The 23,373-nt window shown below is 41.6% G+C and overlaps 1 protein-coding gene across 2 annotated transcripts in view; it reads right to left on the bottom strand.

Moving 5' to 3' along the window:
- The window catches only part of LOC112830661 (uncharacterized), a 41,355-nt gene that overhangs the window by 4,976 nt on the left and 13,006 nt on the right, over positions 1 to 23,373 (bottom strand). The window contains exons 4-8 of one of the 2 annotated variants that reach the window (XM_073904469.1): positions 13,045 to 13,145; positions 7,006 to 7,288; positions 6,091 to 6,149; positions 1,183 to 1,359; positions 848 to 974 (exon numbers count right to left, since the gene is read on the bottom strand). In XM_073904469.1, coding sequence (XP_073760570.1) covers positions 848 to 974; positions 1,183 to 1,359; positions 6,091 to 6,149; positions 7,006 to 7,084 — 442 coding nt within the window. In that variant the 5' untranslated portion in view covers positions 7,085 to 7,288; positions 13,045 to 13,145. The remainder of the gene's footprint in view (positions 1 to 847; positions 975 to 1,182; positions 1,360 to 6,090; positions 6,150 to 7,005; positions 7,289 to 13,044; positions 13,146 to 23,373) is intronic. The other variant, XM_025880632.2, reaches the window with a different exon arrangement.

The following is a 23,373-nucleotide window of genomic DNA, read 5'->3' as shown; positions in this document are numbered from 1 at the left end:
CCTGAAAACAAAAGAAGTCCTTGAAAATGAAGGGAATATGAAGCTGAGAATGCTAGAGGAAGGAGACTAACCAACATAAAATATTAATATGACATGGGAATGAATTTCAAGGTATGAATAAAAAGGAGTAAACTCTTAAAAAGCCAACCGAAAAAAAGAACATATATGTGTGAGAGTGTATCTTTGGTGAATTTAGGTATGCAGGCTAAGCATCCTTAGTCACTTCCAAACAGAGCTTCTTAAAAACACTCCAAAGATGCACATACTTGAAACAACCACCTGGGATCTAACTTCCCCTGGATTACTCATCAGGGTAATACCAGCTTGCAAATTCTTTCTCTAACACCCATGGTGCCTTCTTGCTCTAACTTCAAGATCTCCTCTGGTTTGGTAATGCAATGTCCTGATAATGAAAAATGATAAAGGACACAGGAAAAGCTGCTTGGCTTTAGGAACTCAGAAGAAAAACCAAGGTCCAGCTTCAGGAGCTGCACAGTGAAGGAACCCACTGGAATCTTTCAGTGGGGAAGTGAGAAAACAATATTCCTGGTGTCCAAACCTAAGTATCATTAAACTCTACAAAAGATCCACATGCTTTTGGGCACCTGGGTGGCTCAGTCGTTAAGTGTCTGCCTTCAGCTCAAGTCATGATCCCAGGGTCCTGGGATCGAGCCCCACATGGAGCTCCCTGCTTGGTGGGAAGCCGGCTTTGCCCTCTCCCACTCCCCCTGCTGTGTTCCCTCTCTGTCTCTTTCTCTGTCAAATAAATTAAAAAAAAAAAAAAATCCACATGCTTTGATAACAACAAAACGACATGCTGATGTTACTCAGGAAAAGTTTTCCTTACCCAGTGAGATGAAGATGCTATAGTTCTCCAACATCACATCCCTGTACAAGGTCCTCTGATCAGGGTCCAGCTGACCCCACTCCTCCTGGGTAAAGTTCACAGTCACATCCTCAAATGAAATTGATCCCTGTAACACACATATCTGATCAATCAGAAGTGCTCAAAACTATATGACAGAAATATATTTAGGAAGCAATCCTTCACCATGTTTACTATTGAGTTTATTGGAAAAAGTTTATAGAGGAGACTTACCATAGTCCCTGTTTTGTTTTATATGTAGAGGGAGAAAGAGAAATATAAAATAATAATAATAATAATAAAAAAAAAACACATACAGGGATGCCTGGGTGGCTCAGTCGGTTAAGCGTCTGCCTTCGGCTCAGGTCATGATCCCAGGGTCCTAGGATTGAGTCCCACAGAGGGCTCCCTGCTCGGTGGGGAGCTTGCTTCTCCCTCTGCCTGTCACTCCCCCTGCTTGTGCACTCTCTCTTTCTCTGACAAATAAATAAAATCTTAAAAAAAACACAACACACACAAATACACACAAGCATAAGATATGTTATATACATGAAAGTGTCCTAGTTTCTGTGGATATTAAAATACATAAAAAACAGTGTTTCTACTTTCAGGAAGCTTACAATCTAGTATGGATGCAAACTGGATTAAATAATAGCATAAGATCAAGAGAGAACTGAATTTGGAGCTTTAAAGATATAAAATGCCGTAATCTGGTAATTTTGACATTGTTCATTTAGACAAGACTTCTCCAAAGTATTTGATGACTCACCCTTTTAAGAGAGAAAAACTTTTAAGCATCAAATTGGCACAAATCTGTGGCAATATATAGATATGTCTGAATGTCTCTAGAGGTAGTCCACACTTTGTATGGTCCTGACATGCACAAATTTCAGTTACAATTTATTTAGTTAAGTAACAACAGCCCCCCACAACACTGTCAGATTTCAGTTACTATGGTAACTCTGAGTAATCACATAAAGTATAAGCTTTGCTGCTTGCTCTTCAATCCACAAATCACTACATAAATAACAAACATCATGAATATTATCAACCATGTCATTTTTTTTTCAAAGTCCACCAGTGACTGATCACTGCACATCTGTTACTCAGTCCACACACAAACAACAAAACACATGTTCCCTCCTTGTCTCCTGGCAATATGGCATTTTGCAAAAATAGTTGAACGGTTTGCAAAAGGGAACTGGCCGACAAAGATGAAAGAGCAACAAAGAAATGAAAAGTGATTACATTAGAAGTGAAATTCAAATCAAATATAAATGGGGTTTTAGAAGAAATACCTGACTGTAGGAATGTTGAAACTGCCTCCATTTGAGACACTCTAAATCTACATCCAAAGGATCTTAATGAAGAGGTACTTAGTACTAAATATTATAGTATTTTTTCATTTTTATACACATTTTTAATGTTTTGACAAATATTTTTAAAGATATTTAAAGATCACAGAACTACCACTTTCCCCCATGATTAAGATTGCTTTGCATGGTTTCAGCGTATGTGCCCATTTTTATAGCCCCACACGACAGTGCAAAGTGAGAACTGCCTATGGGTGGCATGCATGTGTCTGCATGCATTCAGTATATAGTATATATAGCCATCATCTAAGCTCAAAGCGGATAGTGCGCTGACTGATTGGCTGAGGAATTAACTGAAGGAGTGTCAGACCACTCTGGGCATTTGTCAGTCTGTATAAACACAGCTGATAGTTTAAGGATAAACCAGATTAAAAAAAAAAATGTTTTACGTAAATGCTTCAGGGGCTCTAGCAATGGCCAAGTCAGCCAGAAAGAAAATGGATACTGGTTTTGCTTTAAGGCAGGTCTTTGATGAGATAGATCATGATGGTGTAAATCCACAGTATGGGAAATGTCCACTTCAAAAATCAATAGTCCCTTAAAGTTGCCTATATACTCCCTGCTGATAACCTGAAAGGAAATTCACCAGGTTATATCTTACCAACAATTCCCTTTATAAATCCTTGAAGTCAGTTCTTTTACTGAGGAGAGAAAACAGATAAAGGAACAGCATTCTGTATTTCTGAATAAACTCACAATAGCTACCTATATGAATCAAACCAAATCTTCACATATAAATGTAGACGGACAATGAAGGTTCACTAGAAATTTAAGAACAGGTAACACAAAAGACATGCACCAGATGAAGTGAAAAAGTGAGTAAGAAGAAAACAAAACTATGTAATTATTATGATTCCAAAAATAGGAAACGACTGTTTTTAAAGACAATGGAGAATAACAGTACTCAAAAGAACGTTACTTCACCTCACACCCATTAGCAAACAAAATAAAAGCATTGGTGAAGCTGTGGAAAAACGAACTCTTGTGCACGTTGGTGGGAATGTAAAATGGTACAGCCACTATGGAAAAGAGTGTGGTGTGTCCTCAAAGAATTAAAAATATAATTACCATGTGTTATTAGTTTGCTAAGGCTCCCATAACAAACTACCACACACTGGATGGCTTAAACAAAAGAAATTTATTTTCTCACAGTTCTGGAGGCTGGAAGTCCAAGATCAAGGTGTTAGCTCACTGACCTCTTACCTGTAGACATTTTAATCCAAATACCTTGGAAATTACAGAGAATAACCAGATAACTTAAATAAAAGATTTTTAAAAATTTATATTAAAAAACAATTCTGGGGCGCCTGGGTGGCTCAGCTGGTTAAGTGTCACCTTCAGCTCAGGTCATGTTCCCTACATCAGGCTCCCTGCTCAGCAGCAAGTCTGCTTCTCTCTCTCCCTCTGTGATCTCTCTCGTTCTCACTCCCTCTCAAGTAAATAAATAAAAATCTTTAAAAAAAATAATTAAAAAAATTAAAAAACAATTCTGATCACTTCTATAAAACATGAGATGTGGGAGGAAGGGACAGTAAAATATGCAAAAGATCAGGTCAGGTCTAGAAAGTAAAAGCTCTTTATGTTGATGGAAAAAATACAAATATAAACCTATGTTAACTGTTTCCAGGAGAAACAAAGGAAAAAAATACTGAATTTTCAAAACACTGGAAGGGAGAAATATAATCGACAGAGAAAAATTAAAGAAAGGAGAGAAGATGGGATAAATAAAAATACAAATAAAGATGGGGGAACTAAAACTAAACATCATCAGTGAGCACAATAATTGTGAATGAGTTAAATACCCAATATAAAAGGAAATCTCATGTCATGCATAAAAACAATTCAGCCAAGTACCGTTTACTAGTCACATGATCATAAAATATGTATATATTTATACATGTATATATGCATTTACTCACACATACACCCTATATATATTAACACATATATATGTATATATACAACACATACATACAACACAACAGAGCACTGTTATCTTCTCATAGGACTGGTAATGGTTAGTTTTATGTGTCAACTTGATAGGCTACAGTATCCAGTTATTTCACAAAACACTTATCTAAGTGTTGCTATGAAGGTATTTTATAGATGTGGTTAATATCTACAATGGGTTGACTTTAAGTAGATTACCCTCAATAATGTGGGTGGGCCTCATCCAAACAGTTGAAGGCCTTTATGAGCAAAAACTAATGTTTCCCCCAAAAGAAGGAATTCTGCCTCAAGACTGCAGCATTATGTCCTGAGTTTCCAGTGTGCTGGTTAGATTTGCCAGGCCCCACAATCACATGCGCCAATTCCATAAAACCAACGTATACATATGTGTATTTATGTGTGTCTATATTATATGCTATCTGCACATACACACACACACACACACACACACACATCCTATTGGTTCTGTTTCTCTGGGGAACACTGATACAGGGCTTACAAAATATTTATTTTTCTTCATCTTCGTTTTTTCTCCATTCTATCTCCTGCCTCTCTCCCAAAAGCCACCAGAAGATGAAAGAGATGGGGGATGGAATCTCCTCTAGAAGCTTAAGCAGGAGCACATCCCTGACAACACCTTGATTTCAGACTTCTAGCCTCCAGAACTGAAAGAATAAATTTCTGTTGTTTTAAGCTACTAAATCTGTGGTAACTTGTTATAGTATCCACAGGAAAGGAATATACCAACTCTTTGCAAAAACCATACAGAAAATCAACAATTTGCTTTGCTCAGTAAGAATATATCTGACCAGCAATAGCTCTCACTTAAACAAGCACAACATTCAGCGTTTGAATTTCAAATTGAGTGGTTGTGCAACCTGTGAAACAGTTAAAAATCCACAGAATATAAAATCAATCAAGAAATAATAAGGTAAGAATTGTAACAGACCAAAGATAATCACATGAGGATAAGCTTTGCTAAAAGGCAACAACAGGAAAAGGACAATACTGTAAAGTAGACAAAAGAAATCATCAACCTGAGGGGCACCTGGGTGGCTCAGTCAGTTAAGTGTCTGACTCTTCGTTTTGGCTCAGGTCATGACCTCAGGGTCGTGAGACAGAGCTCCACGGGGGGCTTCATGCTCAGTGGGAGTCTGCTTGAGATTCTCTCCTCTGCCCCTCCCTTCTCAAATAAATAAATACATCTTTAAAAAAAATCATCAGGGGGCGCCTGGGTGGCTCAGTTGGTTAAGCGGCTGCCTTCGGCTCAGGTCATGGTCCCAGGGTCCTGGGATCGAGCCCCGCATCGGGCTCCCTGCTCGGTGGGGAGCCTGCTTCTCCCTCTCCCTCTGCCTGCCTCTCTGCCTACTTGTTCACTCTCTGTATCTCTCTGCCAAATAAATAAATAAAATCTTTAAAAAAAAAAAATCATCAGCTTGAATCAACTAAGTTATGCTTTGGCCTTCTCCTCCCTGCACCCACTAAAGAATAATCAGAAGTGAAGATGATGGGCAGCATTCATCTCAGACTTGTTAATTCAGATTGTCAACTACCTTATTTTCAGGAAGACAAAGAATTTTTTCAAACTTCAGGCCAGGAAATCTTTGTGTTCTGTGAAGAATTACTTTTATTTTTATGGTCAAGGCAAAGCATTTCCCTTTTGGACAGAGTATCAAAGATAAATTTGCAATAATTATTATTATAAAAATTACTGCTACATAATATAATGTATAATATATATACTAATGGAAAAACAATTATAATTATCTCCACATAATTAACATGCTGACCTTTCCTTGTTTTCGATCTGTTAACTCTATGTATTCCTTGACAGCTTTTATCATTTTTATCTTCATTGTTTTATGCAATGGGAGACAGTGTGAGAAATGAAAAACAGCTCACCTGGGATTTGTTCTTTTTCTCTTCCTTTTGGGAAAGTACAGAGAAGGCTGAATGTACAGCTATGGGAGAAGAAAACAGTAGGTCATGTGAGATTTGGCTGCTATAGACTTTTGAGATTCAGCTCCTAAAACCCCATGCCCACCAGACGGTCAAATGTTACCCTGTAGGAAAAAGTTCTTTGGCCCCTGAGAATTAGCAAGAACCATGTGCAGGGAGAATTCACATGTGTGACTCTGACAGGAACTGTAGAGCCTGGTTGAGCAATTTTTCACTGGGTTTATTTCTTAATGATTTAAAAATTTCATTTTTCTTTTAGAACCAATCCAGTACTAATTTAACAAAGATATCAAAAGACAAATCTTTATTTTTCACTATCAATGTGGTAGGAAAAATACTCAAGATATTTGTTTACCTACATTCCTACTGAGTTGCTTACCCTTAAGAGAGAAATCACTCTGCAGAAAAAGATGAGGTTGCTTTATGGACAGGCCTACTTTAAAAACTGTTTCTAACTAAACTGCGATAGAACCTGGTGGGTGACTTACCTCGTGGATAGTTTTCCGGTCCTGGCACTGCCTCTAACAAACTCGGTGACTCTGGGCAGGCTACTTATACACTCAGAGTCAAGGTTTCTCAGCTCTGAAATTAAGCAGACACAGATGACCCTATTCTATGCCTCTATAAAATCAGGGTAGATGGAGTGGCAGCATACCCCTAGAGGGACATGGAAGAGCAGCTCAAAATCTAGAAAAAGTGGGTGGAGGCTGAAGTCCGGACATGTTTATTAAAGGCTGGAGACAGAATTTCTTCAGTTGTGCCTAGGGATCTCTCCCTGCAGACCATGCAGACATGAAACCTCTAATGAATTTTTTCCACACAGCCTGCCCCTCACCCACCACTAAGTGTCCCACTCACCTATATTTCCTGAAGCTTGGTCCAGACCTTTCATCATGGTGAGGCCCTCTGGATGCGGTGACAGTGAGGCAATGCTCATTCTGAGCACAATAAAGAACTGCTACTGCAGGCTATGCAAACCCAGCACCTGCTCCTTTCTAGCAGTATCCTGCCTCTGCTCTAAAGCTGTGGTTGAGAAGTCTGAGGTCCGAGGAGTGACCTTCAAGGTGAGATTCCTGTTCTTGGGGCTTCCTCCTTCTTACTTCATAAAAGCTGCTTTCTTCCAAGGGAGCTGGAACCTAGGCTTAAAAGACAAAATCATTTACTTAGAAGTTTGTTTCAGGGATCCAAATCTCACAGAACTTATCTGCCTAAACTCTAAGGCCACTGAGGATGCTGAAAGTTGGACAGTGCAGTAAGTTATGCAGTCTGATCCAAGGGTTCTGACACGCCAAGAAATCCCAAAATACATGACCACAAGGTGAGATTCAGTGTTCACACACTTTGGGGTTGTTTCCTTGGGCCCTAAAGAAGGTGCTGTGAGAAATACGATGGTTTTCGACAGGGTTGTCTACCAGAACTGTGAGACCTTGCGTATTTCACTTGAGCCCTCTGAGCCTCAGTCGTCTTGTCTGCCAAGACAGAAAACAGTTACATTAAAGGCCGTTATTAGGATTAAATAAAATTTAGCCAACGAAAAAGAAAAATATCTTCCAAAAACCTTAACAGCTAATATTAACTAAGCTCTGCTCCGAACGTTAAAACTGAAAATTCTATTTTAAAAACGTGTAAAAAATTTTAATCCTCAGAACCCCACGTAGCAAATAATCTTGTTTTACAGATGAAGAAACCTACTCTCACGCATCTCCGTCATCTTGCCAGCAGTAATCAACTTAGACCCGGCTCCACCTGGATCCAGAGCTCAAACCCCTTCCCGCAGCCCCGCCGACGCCGCGGCCCCACCTGGACGCCGGCCCCCACAGGACAGAGGCGCCCGGCCCGGCCGTCCCTCCCCGAGGCCGCCCTCACCCGCCTTCGGCTGGCCAGCTCCCCACCGCCGCCCCCGCGGGCGCTCGCCCATCCCGCCGGGGCTCACCCACCGCCCCTGCTCGCGCAGCGCCAGGGCCCCCGGATCGCTCCAGGACTTCCCCCGCCGGGCGGGGAAACCCGCGGAAAACACCTGGAGACCGAAGTTACACATGCGCACAACAAGCCTCGGGGAACATGGAAGACCCTTTCCCTGAACCTGCGCCGTGTGAGACGAGGAAACGTAGGACTACGTTTCCCATAAGCCCTGGCACCACGCCTCGTCTGAAGAGTTTCCCGTGGAGGACAGAGGTGCTCTCAGGGCTTCTCCCAGGGGCTTGCTGGGCCTGGTTCTTTCTGGCCCGCAGGGCATTGCAAAACGATGCAGTGTGATGCGAGGTTGCTGAAGGAATTATGAAAGAGTAAGCTGTAAAGAACATGTCAGGGACCACTAGGGAACCGTGAATTATATGGTTACAATATAAAGTGGTTCATTTTGGCCTGAGTAGAATAGTAGAATAGGATCTCCTTGCCTCCAAATTCATGTCCATTAAGAGCCTCAGATTGTGACTATTTTTGAATAGGGTCTTTGCAGATGTCATTAGTTAAGTTAAAATGAAGTCATACTGGATTAGGGTGGGCTCTGATGGCTGGTGTCCTTACGAGCAAACAGAGGAAACAGAGGCATGGGAGAATGCCTTGTGAATGTGGAGACAGATTGGAGGGATATGGCTACAAGCCAATTGGTGTCAAAGACTGCCAAAAACCATCAGTTAGGAGAGAAGCATGGAACAGATTCCCTCTTAGAACCTCTAATAGGAAACAACCCTGTTGACACCTTTTTTGAAGCGGGCATCCATCTTGTTAGTTCGGATGAAATAATGAACACTAGGGGTCATGTTGTTCCCAGGCACAGCTGGACCAGCCAGGGAACACACAGATCCAGGACCAAGAGATAGGAATGCTTGTATCATTCAAAGGAACGTGAAGGAAAGCAAACCCACTAGCTTATGCACACACAAGCAGATACAAGCAGCTGATTAGCACTCTCCTAAACACATAATCACCAGGTGTACCTAATGAAATCTCTAACATATATAAAGATATTTTTCAGATTCCAAGCCTCCTGAGATAGAACAGACCTCCGTGGGACCAGATGAAGTGGCACCAGAAGTAAATATCATCTGTTAACATTACTTCCTAGGCCTCCAATCAATGGCATCCACCTTCTCAGGAAACCCCTCCCCCAAATTTTGCCCTTAGAAGGCATCACCTGTAAGTTTGAGACTTTGAGCATTAGCTCCCCATTCTCTTGGGACGCACCATACCAATAAATAGCTTATCTTTCTTCACTGCCGAAGCTCAGTGTCAATCTTTACTGGCTTGTTGTGTATGGGGCAGATGAACACTGGTTTGGTTCCGGTATAATTTCAGACCTGGGAGAGAATACATGCCTGTTGTTTTAAGCCACACAAGTTGTGGTGCTCTGTTAAGGCAGCCCTAGGAAACTAGTACACCATTCAACTGTGGAATTGGCACTCTAGGCACATTTGTCAGGCGTCCCTAGGCTGAATCACTAAGCTTTGATTTTGGTCTCAATACTGGAATATAGACGCACATCCTGTGTCATGGTATATCCAGAGGTCTATGGTCTTATCTGGATGGCTCAGGTCTGATCAGCCTAAACTAACATCTCTTGGTTTCAGTGATGTTCATTGTCAAAGGGTCCTTTTCCACTGGAGTCCACATGGGCGACAACAGGAGTAAGGGATCCTATACAATCTGTTATCACAATGTGTGACCCCCCAGGGGCTTAGGACTTGATCCTGCTGCTAGGTACTGAAGCACCGTGCCATCCTGTTGGCTATTGCTCACGAGTCAGTGAAAATGTAGCAAGATGTATTTTGGGGGAGTGTTTTACTGGACAAGCACCACAGCCTACAACTTGGACCATTGGTGGAATTTTATTTTGCATATAAGGCTTGTAACAGTTTCCTCTGTGGATACACAAGCCATAGTGGCTCAGTGCACTACCAGCCTTTAAATTAGATAATCTCTTCATCATCGAAGTCCAGACCTCTTCAGGGACTTCAGTGTTCCAACACCCCCAAGAAGCATAAGGTGCTGGCACAGACTCCAACCTCTGAGAAAGCCACATCGACAGAGTTAAATGTCCACCTTCATGAAGGTGGGAAGTTTGATGCCTGACTGGTGCTCTAGTGTGCATACTGGTCGGGTCACTGACATTTACAGCTCAAGAGGCTTATTAGGACTGATTGACCCAAGTGCGAGAGCACACCGTAGAGCCTTGTAAATAGTTAAGTACCCCTATCTCTACCAGCTCTTTATCAGGATGTTAATCCATCCCCCCATGGGCTTTACTGATATTACATGGCTGGGCTGGGAGAGCCTCGCTGGGCACTTGTCCCAGTACCTCTGTCCTAACATTCCTTACAATTAAGAAAAGCATCACACATACTTAAAATATCAATTTTTACAATACATTTAGCAGTATCAGTTACAGCCACTTGGGTGTGTGGAATGTCCATTTCACAAAACATGATATGGTTTAGTTTCAAAGGCTGGAAAAGCCAAACATGAAAATGTCAATAGCAGTGAGGCATCACTGACAAACCATCAAAGGTTTAATGTAGTCAACCTATGAGGGTCTTGAGTCCCCTCCCACTCTCCCCCACTCTCCACCAAATGTGGCCTTCCCTCTAGCCACATGACCCCTATCATTGTATTTTGTGAACAATTTGTTTTCAAGTTTTACAGGTCTGTGGACAGAGAATAATTATGCCCCAGAACAGCCTATACCTAGAATCTCACTGATTTCTGATTTAGATGATTTAGAATTTGGGATTGGGGACTTTTTGAATTATTATATTTAGATGAGATTTTGGACTTAGAGTTAAGGCTGGAATAAATTAAGAATTGGGGGGTGTGTTGGGACTTGGTGAATATATTTTGCATAGGAAGGACATGAATTTTGGGGGGTCAGAGGGCAGACTGTTATGGGTTGAACTGTGTTCCTCCAAAAAGATATGTTTAAGAGCTAACACACAGTACCTGTGAATGTGACCTGATTTGGAAACAGGATCTTTGCAGATGTAATCAAGTTAAGAGGAGGTCATACTGGACTAGAGTGGGCCCTAATCCAATGACTGGTGTCCTTATAAGAAGGAAATTTAGACACACACCATGTGATCATGGAGATAGAGACAGGAGTGATGCCTCTACAAGCCAAGGAATGCTAATGACTGTCAGCAACTACCAGAAGCTTGGAAGAGGCAAGGGAGGAGTCTTCCCTAGAGGCTTCAGAGAGTGCAAGGCTGTGCCAAGACCTTGATTTTGGATTTCTAGCCTCCAGAAGAGAGAATAAATTTCTGTGTGTAAGCCACCTAATTTATGGTACTTTGTTATAGAAGCCCAAGAAAACTAATACAAATGGCAAAGGAACTCCAGGGCACACAGCCTGGGGCACCAGACCTGGCGGGTCCTGGCAGACAGACTATCCAGACTCTCTACCTTCCTTTTGAGGGTACCTCCGGGCATTGACTATTCAGGTATGGCACAGCAATTCTCATTCACACAGCAGATGCAGGCCATACTATTCAAGAGTTCCTAAGTAGACTATATTACACCCTTTAGTTCCCAAACACATCCTGTCAAAGAATAATGCCATCTCTGTTGCCAAGAGTACTTAGCAGTAGGCAACTCTCTGCAGCATTCACTGGACATATACTTCATATCATACCCAGGAAGCATTAAAAGATAAAACGTACTATTAAAGGAGAACCTAAAAAGCTAAGTAGACAGCTAATACTCCCAGTGAAGCACACACTTAAACAGAAAGTATGCGCTCTCACTCTGGCAATTTTCCAAATGGATGCCTCCCTACTGGATAAATTATGAGGTTGGGATATGGCGGAAGAAGAGGCACACTAACTGTATGAGACCCAAACCACATAAATAATGCTTCTCGCTCGTAGTTTGCTCTTATCTACCTCTGAGAAACTGGACTGTAGGAACTTATGGTGGTAAAGAAGAGCTGATGGTGGGAGAGTCCAACCTGGTACCTCTTTTACCACCTGGTTATACCTGCTGCATCTGAGAAGCTCTGAATATTGATGGTAACACAGGGAAACGATATGTTCTAGGATGGTACAAGGAAGAAACCACTGCATGATTACATGGTATATCTGGTTGAACAGTATGGGTTGAAAATTATTAAGGATGAGACAAAAAGAGGAGGTAGTTGTTTCAGGGATTGGTTATACTGATCACATGGTCATACAGGTAAAACCCCAGCTGCTGGGGAAGAAACACCTTAGACTCTAGGAGGCCAGGATTGGTGGGAGGGCTATTAAATTCCCTTGGCTCTCATCTGCTGAACACCTGGGCTGGACTGTCCTATCAGACTATCACCACTGCCCTCAACTTAACTACTGGATTCTATTCTACTGGGTGTCCTTCAACTGAGGCCTGAAAATTTTAGAAGTGGATGACCCCCACCCAAGATGACAAAACAAGCTTAATTTTCCATACAAGCATGAGTCCCCTCAGCCTTATATTGTTGCTGATACCCTGTAGTCCCCATATTGCTTAAGGAGAAAAAGAACTCCCTGTATACTTATCCTAGACCATAGATATGGCTCTGAAATTTATTGCTGGATTGGTCACCTTCAGCCTGACTGTGCTGATAAAAACCTAATAACTGTTCCTTTGTACACATCAGAAAGTAGCATCCCTCCTACAAATCTTCCTCACATTATAATCCCAACTTTTAGACAAAGATTTGGATCCTGACCAATGACCCTGAAGAGGTCACTACAACTAAGAATAAACTTTCTAGTGTGAGTGGTGATGAACAATCACACCATCCAGGATTTCCTGCTGGCCAGACAAGACAAAGTCTGTGTGACTGCTTCAGCTGGATTCTCAAACACGGAAAGTAAAAAAATCAATCTCCCACCTAAGAGAGAAGCAGCTCTTCACAGTTAATCTCAATGGTATCTGCAACATATTTACCTGGCTTGGATCTGGATGGGGAACATAGCTACAATCCTCCCTCCAAGTGGGATTGAGCATCCTGCTGATGCTCAGTTGTAATCACGTTCATCTAAGGTTGTCTAAGACAAATAGAAAGGATGGGTACAATTAATTAAGGTTTATGATGGGATATCCTATGCTTCAAAAAAAAAAATCTTAGCTGTTAACATGAAAGGTTGGGGTACAGTTGTAAAAAAAAATGGCTCTGCCACAACACACTAATAAGCTGGTACATCTCTTGAGTCTTGGTGGAACATCCTACAGTTCCTTTTAAAGCAAGGGGAGATAAGCCTGTCTAGGATGGGACAAAAAGAGGAGGTAGTTCAACCAGATATACCATGTAATCATTCAATGGTTTCTTCCTTGTACATTTTGTACCATCCTAGACAGGCAAGGAGCTGCCACGAGACAGTTTTTATGCCTGTCTTATAAGAGACTGCTACAAGGCAATTTCTCATCCATCCGCCTAGTGTCAGATGAGTGTAAGACTTTCCACCTTTCCCTCTTCCCCTTTTCAGAGGCACCTACAGAGGGCTTATTGAAAAGGGGGGGAATGATCTTTCACTTGGGGGCCCGAGATCTGGGTACACCATTTTTCCTCTGATCCTCTGAAGAAGTGCGAAAAGCCTCCAGAGAATAAAAGCCACACAGGTCCCGCTTTCACTGAGCCCAGCCCCCTGACAAGGGGTGGGGCAACACCAGCCAGGCAAAGACACCTGAGAAGCAGCACAGCAGGCCCCTCCCCCAGAAGACAGACTGGAAGAACAGGTGGACTACAACTTAATGGATCCCACAAGACTGTAAAGCTCCAGCACCAGGGGAAAATAGTATACTGAGCTCCAGGTATTTTCTCATGACTCGTTTATCTTTCAGTCTAGAATTTTCCATTTCCTTTTTTTTAGCCTTTTTCCTATTTCAACTAGAATCTTATTTTACCAACTTAGGTTGTTAAGTTGCTTTTTAACTTTTATTTCTTATACCTACATTGTATAGATACATGCTTCATTTTAGTCCTTTTTCACTCTATTCAATTTTACTTTATATATATATATATATATATATATATATATATATATATATATATATAAGTTTTGCTTTCTTTGCAATTTTGTGATGTAGTGTCTTCTAACACACAGACCAAAACTCATTCAGGAACAAGTGGACCACCCTACTTTGTCCACCTTGTGAGATTATAGTCTCTCTTCCCCCCCCTTTTTTTTAACATATAATGTATTATTTGTTCCAGGGGTACAGGTCTGTGATTCATCATTCTTACACAATTCACAGTGCTCACCATAGCATATACCCTCCCCAGTGTCCATCACCCAGCTACCCCATCCCTCCCACCCCCCTTCATTCCAGCAACCCTCAGTTTGTTTCCTGAGATTGAGTCTCTTATGGTCTGTCTCCCTCTCTGGTTTCAACTTGTTTCATTTTCCCTTCCTTACCCTATGATCCTCTGTCTTGTTTCTCAAATTCCTCATATCAGTGAAATCATATGGTAACTGTCTTTCTCTGATTGACTTATTTTGCTTAGCATAGTACCCTCTAGTTCCATCCATGTCATTGCAAATGGCAAGATTTCATTTTTGATAGCTGCATAATATTCCATTGTGTGTGTATATGTGTGTGTGTGTGTGTGTGTATACACACACCACATCTTTATCCATTCATCTGTTGATGGACATCTAGGCTCTTTCCATAGTTTGGCTATTGTGGACATTGCTGCTATAAACATTGGGGTGCACATGCCCCTCCAGATCACTACATTTATATCTTCCCCCCCTTTTTTATTATTTTGTTTGGTTTTGGTTTTGTTTGCTTTTCTGTGGTGGCTTCCAACCACTTTGGATTTTTCTAGGTGTATTTTGCTTCGGTCATGGTTGATATTTTGGACTCTGCTCAGTCGTTCACCCATCCTTCTCTGGGCAAAATGATTAGGAGGAATTCACAACAAAAGAACCAGAGGCAAGGTTCTCTGCCACAGAGGTAATCGATATGGATATAAGATGTCAGAGACAGAATTCAGGATAGCAATTATAAAGTTAATAGCTAGGCTTGAAAAAAGCATAAATGACCAGAATCTCTAAGGGCAGAAATGAGATCTAATCAGGCCAACCTAAAAATGCTATGAATGAGACAGGGGAGGAGACAAGATGGCAGAGGAGTAGGGGACCCCGTTTCAACTGGTCCCCTGAATTTAGCTGGATATCTATCAAACCATTTTGAATACCCACAAAATCAGCCTGAGATGTAAGAATACATATCTGGGTCTCTACAAGCAGAAAAGTGACTGATTTTTGCAAGGTATGACATGCGGTCGTGAACCTGAGGGGAGATATCAGAAGATAACCAGAAGGGGGAGGTAGCCTCCATAAGCTGGCTCCTGGAAAGTGATATAACACTGGACCACAAAATTGGAACCCTTAGAAATCTGCTCTAGTGAGAGCCATCCCTCTCTGAAACGGGCTCTGGAAATGAAAAGGCAGAATTCTAGGTAGGACATTGTGGTCTTGGGATAGAAGGAGCCGCAGAGCTAAAGGGGGTGAAGAACTGGTAGAGTGCCCAAGCAGTGGAGCCAGGAAGGAGGTTATGGTCAGCGAACCCAGGAGGGACTCTCAGCCCAGATCGCCATAAACCATGTGCTGGGCTGGTCGATAAATGGCCTGAAAATCTGGAACCTGGCCCGCAACCAGGCAAAAACTCACAGAGCAGTAGCCCCAGCCCTGAAAGGGTTTAGAGCAGTACCCAGACATGGCCCAGGAGCTTCAGGTGTGTGCACGAGCCCACGGCTGCTTTATGGTTTTAGAATCACAAAGGGTGCCTGCGTGGCTCAGTCATGAAAGCGTCTGCCTTAGGTGCAGGTCATGATCTCAGGGTCTCAGCAGAGAGACTCTGCTTCTCCCTCTTCCTCTGCTGCTCCCCCTGCTGTGCTCTCTCTGTCTGTTTCTCACTGTCAAATAAATAAATAAAATCTTAAAAAAAAAAAAGAATCAAAAAGGGCAGTGGCACTCCTGGGCCCCTGGGACGACCTCTGAGAGAGTTGCTGTGGGTGCACACCATGGGAGGCTGCAGTTTTCAGCGGCACTTGCAGAAGTGAGGACTGTCCTGGAGGGTTTATTAAAGAGGGCAGACTGCAAATTTTCTGCTCTGGGCCAGAGGTTTGGCTGTGGCCATTTTTGCTCTGATCCTCTGAAGAGGTGCAAAAAGTCCCCAAGGAACAGAAGCCACACAGAAGCCTGTTTTCCACTGACGGGCTGGGGCAATTCCACACAGACAGGGTTACTGCAGCAGGCCCCACCCCCAGAAGACAGGCTGGAGGAACAGGTGGACGACAATCCTATGGATCCCATAAGACTGTAAAATCCCAATGCCAGGGGAAAATTGTAAACTGAGCTCCAGGTGTGGCCTCATGACTTGTTTATTTTTCAGATAAAATTCTTTATTTTTTTTATATGCTTTTTGTTTTTTTTTCTTTTTACCTTCTCATTTCAACTAGATGTTTATTATATCAACTTATTTTCCATAGTTGCTTTTTATCTTGTATTTTTTTCAAACCTATATTTTTTTATACCTATATGCTTGCCTTTTTTCATTCTACTCAATTTTACCTTTATATATATACGACAGATGAATGGATAAAGAAGATGTGGTATATATACACAATGGAATATTATGCAGCCATCAAAAGGAATGAGATCTTGCCATTTGCAACGACGTGGATGGAACTGGAGGGTGTTATGCTGAGTGAAATAAGTCAATCAGAGAAAGACATGTATCATATGACCTCACTGATATGAGGAATTCTTAATCTCAGGAAACAAACTGAGGGTTGCTGGAGTGGTGGGGGGTGGGAGGGATGGGGTGGCTGGGTGATAGACATTGGGGAGGGTATGTGCTATGGTGAGCGCTGTGAATTGTGCAAGACTGTTGAATCACAGACCTGTACCTCTGAAACAAATAATGCAATATATGTTAAGAAAAAAAAAAGAAGAAGAAGACAGCAGGAGGGGAAGAATGAAGGGGGAAAATCAGAGGGGAAGACCAACCATGAGAGACGATGGACTCTGAAAAACAAACTGAGGGTTCTAGAGGGGAGGGGGGTGGGGGGTGGGGGGATGGGTTAGCCTGGTGATGGGTATTAAAGAGGGCACGTTCTGTGTGGCGCACTGGGTGTTATGCACAAACAATGAATCATGGAACACTACATCCAAAACTAATGATGTAATGTATGGTGATTAACATAACAATAAAAATTATATATATACGAGTTTTACTTTCCTTGTAATTTTGGGACATATGTCCTCTAACACAGAGACCAAAATACACCCAGGAACAACGGAAACACCTTGCTTTGTCCACACTGAGAGATTATAGCCCCCCTTCTTTAAAACTTTTACATTGTTTAATTTTATTCTTGTGTTACATTTTGGCTTTGTTTTTTCAGTGGTGGCTTCTGACCACTCCAGATTTTGCTAGGGTGCATCTTGCTTGGGTTGTGGTTGATATTTTGGACACTGCTCATTCACTCAACCATCCCCTGACAGAATGACTAGGAGGAGGAACTCTCAACAAAGAAAAGAACCAGAGACAATGTCTTCTGCCACAGAACTAATGGATATGCATATAAGCAAGATGTTAGAGTTAGAATTCAGGATGGCAATCATACAGTCAATAGCAAGGCTTGAAAAAAGCATTAGTGACAATATAGAATCTCTAAGAGCAGAAATGAGATCTAATCAGGCCGAACTAAAAAATGCTATGAATGAGATGCAGTCTAAACTGGATATTCTAACAGCCAGGGTAAATGAGGCAGAAGAGAGAATTAGTGATCTCGAAGATAAGCTGATGGAAAGGAAGGAAGTTGAGGAAAACAGAGATAGGGTGCTAGTAGCACATGAAAAAAGGACTGGAGAGATTAATGATGCCATGAAATGTTCCAATGTCAGAATTATTGGGATCCCCGAGGGGGTGGACAGAGAGAGAGGGCTAAAAAGGTACAGTTGAGCAAATCATAGCTAAGAACGTCCCTAATCTGGGGAAGGAAACAAGCATTCAAGTTCAACAGGCAGAGAGGACCCCTCCCCAAATCAATAAAAATAGATCAACACCCTGACATATAATAGTGAAGCCTGCAAATTTTACAGCCAAAGAAACTGTCCTGAGAATAGCCAGGGAGAGGAGGTTCCTTATATATGGCGGGAGGAACATCAGACCTGTCCACAGAAACCTGACAAGCCAGAAAGGGCTGGCAAGACATATTCAGGGTACTGAATGAAAAGAACATGCAGCCAAGAATACTTTATCCAGCAAGGCTGTCATTCAGAATGGATGGAGAGATAAAGAGCTTTCAGGACAGGAAGAAACTGAAAGAATATGTGACCAACAAGCCAGCCCTGCAAGAAATACTTAGGGGGATTCTGTAACTGAAGAGAGAACCCAAGAGTCAGAAAGACCAGAAACAGTGCCAAGCTACAGAAACAGGGACTTTACAGGCAATACAATGGCACTAAACTCCTATCTTTCAATAGTTACTCTGAATGTAAGTGGGTTGAATGCTCCCATGAAAAGACAGGGTTTCAGATTGGATAAAAAGTAGGACACATCCATATGCTATCTACAAGAGACTCATTTTGAATCTAAAGACACCTCCAGATTGAAAGTGAGGGGATGGAGAACCATTTACCACGATAATGGACCTCAAAAGAAGGCTGGGGTAGGAATCCTCATATCAGACACATTAGATTTTAAACCAAAGACCAGAGTAAGAGATGTAGAGGGACACTATATCATACTTAAAGGGTCTATCCAACAAGAAGATCTAATAATCGTAAATATCTATGCCCCCAACATGGGAGCAGCCAATTATATAAACCAATTAATAACCAAAATAAAGAAACATATTGATAATAATACATTAATAGCAGACCTCAACACTCCACTCACAGCAATGGATAGATCATCTAAGTAGAAGATCCACAAAGAAACAAGAGTTTTGGATGACACATTGGACCAGATGGACTTCGTAGATATATACAGAACGTTCCATCCTAAAACAACAGAATACTCATTCTTCTCGAGTGCACATGGAACTTTCTACAGAATAGATCACATACTGAGTCACAAATCAGGTCTCGATCGATACCAAAAGACTGAGGTTATTCCCTGCATATTTTCAGACCACAATGCTTTGAAACTGAAACTCAACCACAAGAAGAAATTTGGAAGAAACTCAAACACTTGGAAGTTAAAGAGCAGCCTGCTAAAGAATGATTGGGCCAACCAGGAAATTAAAGAACTTAAACAATTCATTGAAACTAATGAGAATGAAAAGACATCAGTCCAAAACCTATGGGACACTGCAAAGACAGTCCTAAGAGGGAAATACATAGCCATCCAAGCCTCTTTCAAAAAATTAGAAAAATCCCAAATGCACAAGCTAACCCTCCACCTAAAGGAGTGGAGAAAAAACAGCACATAAAACAAACCAAGCAGGAGAAGAGAAATAATAAAGATTAGAGCAGATATCAATGAGATATAAACCAGAAAACAGTAGAATAGATCAACGAAACTAGAAGCTGATTCTTTGAAAGAATTAATAAGATTGATAAACCTCTGCCCAGACTTATCCAAAAGAAAAGGGAAAGGACCCAAATCAATCATGAATGAAAGTGTAGAGATCATGACTAACACCAAGGAAATAGAAACAATTATTAGAAATTATTACCAGCAACTATATGTCAACAAATTAAGCAATCTGGAGGAAATGGATGCATTCCTGGAAACTTACAAACTACGAAGACTGAAACAGGAAGAAACAGACAATGTGAACAGACCAATAACCAGTAAGGAAATTGAAGCAGTAATCAAAAACTGCCCAAAAAACAAGGGTCCAGGGCCAGATGGCATCCCAAGGGAATTCTACCAAACGATTAAAGAAGAAATAATACCGATTCTACTGAAGCTGTTTCAAAAAATAGAAATGGAAGGAAAACTTCCAAACTTGCTCTATGAGGCCAGCATTATGCTGGTCCCAAAACCAGACAAAGACCCCATCAAAAAGAGAATTACAGACCAATATCCCTGATGAACGTGGATGCAAAAATACTCAACAAGATCCTAGCCAATAGGATCCAACAGTGTGTGTGTGTGTGTGTGTGTATATATATATATATATATATATACATATATATAAAAACACATATATATATATTTAAGATTTTATTTATTTATTTGAGAGAGAGAGAGAGAAACAGCATGAGAGGGGAGAGGGTCAGAGGGAGAAGCAGGCTCCCCGCTGAGCCAGGAGCCCAATGTGGGACTCAATACCAGGACTCCGGGATCATGACCTGAGCCAAAGGCAGTCGCTTAACCAACTGAGCCACCCAGGCACCCCCAACAGTATATTAAAAGGATTATTCATCAGGAACAGGTGGGATCTATTCCTGAGATGCAAGGGTGGTTCAACATTCAGAAATCAATCAACATGATAGAGCACATTAATAAAAGAAAAGACAAGAACCATATGATCCTCTCAAATGATGCAGAAAAAGCAGCATTTGACAAAATACAGCATCTTTTTTTTTTTTAATTTTTATTTATGAGAGGGAGACAGCACAAGCAGGGGGTGGGGAGAGGGAGAAGCAGGCCCCCTGCCAGGCAGGGAGCCCAATGTGGGGCTCGATCCCAGGACCCCGGGACCACAACCCGAGCTGAAGGCAGCCACCCAACTGTCTGAGCCACCCAGGTGCCCCTACAGCATCCTTTCTTGATTAAAACTCTTCAAAGTATAAGGATAGAGGGAACATACCTCAATATCATAAAAGCTATCTATGAAAAGCCCATAGTGAATATTCTCAATGGGGAAAAACTGAGAGATTTTCCCTTAAGGTCAGGAACACGAAAGGGATGCCCACTCTCACCACTGTTGTTCAACATCATAGTAGAAGAGCTAGCCTCAGCAATCAGACAACAAAGAGAAATAAAAGGCATTCAAATTGGCAAAGAAGAAGTCAAACTCTCTCTCTTCGCAGATGACATGATACTTTATGTGGAAAACCCAAAAGACTCCACCCCCAAATTACTAGAACTCATATAGCAATTCAGCAATGTGGCAGGATACAAAATCAATGCACAGAAGGGCACCTTGGTGGCTCAGTTGGTTAAACGTCTGCCTTCAGCTCAGGTCATCATCTCAGGGTCCTGGGATTGAGCCCCACCTCAGGCTCCTTGCTCAGCAGAGAGCCTGCTTCTCCCTCTCCCTCTGTCTGCAGCTACCCCTGCCTGTGCTCTCTCTATCTATGTGTCAAATAAATAAATAAAATCTTAAAAACAAAACAAAATCAATGCACAGAAATCAATTGCATTTCTATACACTAACAATGTAACTGAAGAAAGAGAAATTAAGGAATCGATCCCATTTACAATTGCACCAAAATCCGTAAGATACCTAGAAATAAACCTAACTAAAGAGGTAAAGAATCGGGGCTCCTGGGTGGCTCAGTCATTAAGCATCTGCCTTTGGCTCAGGTCATGGTCCTAGGGTCCTGGGATCGAGTCCCACATCGGGCTCTCTGCTCAGTGGGAAGCCTGCTTCTCCCTCTGCTGCTCCCCCTGCTTGTGTTCCCTCTCTCGCTGTGTCTCTCTCTCTCTGTCAAATAAATAAATAAATAAATAGATCTTTAAAAAAAAACAAAGAAGACATACAAATGGCCAACAGACACATGAAAATATGCTCCACATCACTTGCCATCAGGGAAATACAAATCAAAACCACAATGAGATACCACCTTACACCAGTTAGAATGGCTAAAATTAACAAGACTGAGAACAACAAATATTGGTGAGGATGTGGAGAAAGGGGAACCCTCTTACGCTGTTGGTGGGAATGCAAGCTGTTACAGCCACTCTGGAAAACAGTATGGAGGCTCCTCAAGAAGTTAAAAATAGAGCTACCCTATGACCCAGCAATTGCCATACTGGGTATTTATCCCAAAGATACAGCTGTAGTGGGGTGCCTGGGTAGCTCAGTTGTTAAGTGTCTGCCTTCGGCTCAGGTCATGATCCCAGGGTCCTGGGATCAAGCCCTGCATCAGGCTCTCTGCTTCACGGCAAGCCCTGCTTCTTCTCCCACTCCCCCCACTTGTGTTCCCTTTCTTGCTGTGTCTCTCTCTGTCAAATAAATAAATAAAATATTTAAGAAAAATAAATACAGATGTAGTGAAAAGAAGGGACTTCTGCACCCCAATGTTCATAGCAGCAATGTCCACAATAGACAAACTGTGGAAAGAGCTAAGATGTCCTTCAACAGATAAATGGATAAAGAAGATGTGGTCCATACATACAATGGAATATTACTCAGCCATCAGAAAGGATGAATACCTACCATTTACATCGACATGGATGGAACTGGAGGGTTATTATGTTAAGTGAAATAAGTCAAGCAGAGAAAGACAATTATCATATGGTTTCACTCATATGTGGAACATAAGGAATAGTGCAGAGCATCTTAGGGGAAGGGAGGGAAAACTGAATGGGAAGAAATCAGAGAGGGAAAGGGAGGTGGGTGGGGATGGGGTAACCGGGTGATGGGCATTAACAGGGCACGTGATGTGATGAACACTGGGTGTCATATGCAACTAATGAATCACTGAACTCTACATCAAAAACTAATGATGTACTATATGTTTGCTAACTGAATTTAAATTAAAAAAAAGAAAAATAAGTAAATAATTGAACAAAAACATCAGGATGGACTTATGAATATTTATTTTTTCTATGGGCTATAATTAAATACAATTGTTATTTATCTTCTTGCTCACATTGTTCAAGCTTTGGCCATTTCTTTTTAGTTTTTGCAGGTTGGCTCTTATGCCCTTTCCACATGAGCTTATCCTTTTTTGGAGTACTTCCTTCCTTTCTGACACCACAAGGTGGACTAGGATTATCTGTTCCTTTCTGTCTCAGTCCTGAACCAATCACTTCTCCAAGAAACACTGGTTCTTTTTATTGGGGAATGGTATTTAGAAACCAAGATATTGGTATGAAATGCGCTCACTGTTATACGGATATTAGCACTTCTAGGCCTTCTATAGACAGAGCTTGGAAATACTGTATGAATACTAACCCTTGCATGCACAGACATCTCTATTTATTTTTGTATGTCTCCAACCATATGTATATGTGTATATGTAAATATATGTATGCATATGCATACATATGCACTGCATTCAAAACACATGTGTAATTGATCACTTGTGCCAAAATTACTGCAAAAGATTCCTGCTTCCACCTTGCCTTCTTGCCTAT

Source organism: Callorhinus ursinus, unplaced genomic scaffold, assembly GCF_003265705.2.
Source record: "Callorhinus ursinus isolate GAN/ISIS: 27379988/994484 unplaced genomic scaffold, GSC_fseal_2.0 scaffold20, whole genome shotgun sequence".
In the NCBI taxonomy this organism is placed as follows: domain Eukaryota; kingdom Metazoa; phylum Chordata; class Mammalia; order Carnivora; family Otariidae; genus Callorhinus; species Callorhinus ursinus.
This window is presented reverse-complemented; position numbering and strand designations above follow the sequence as displayed.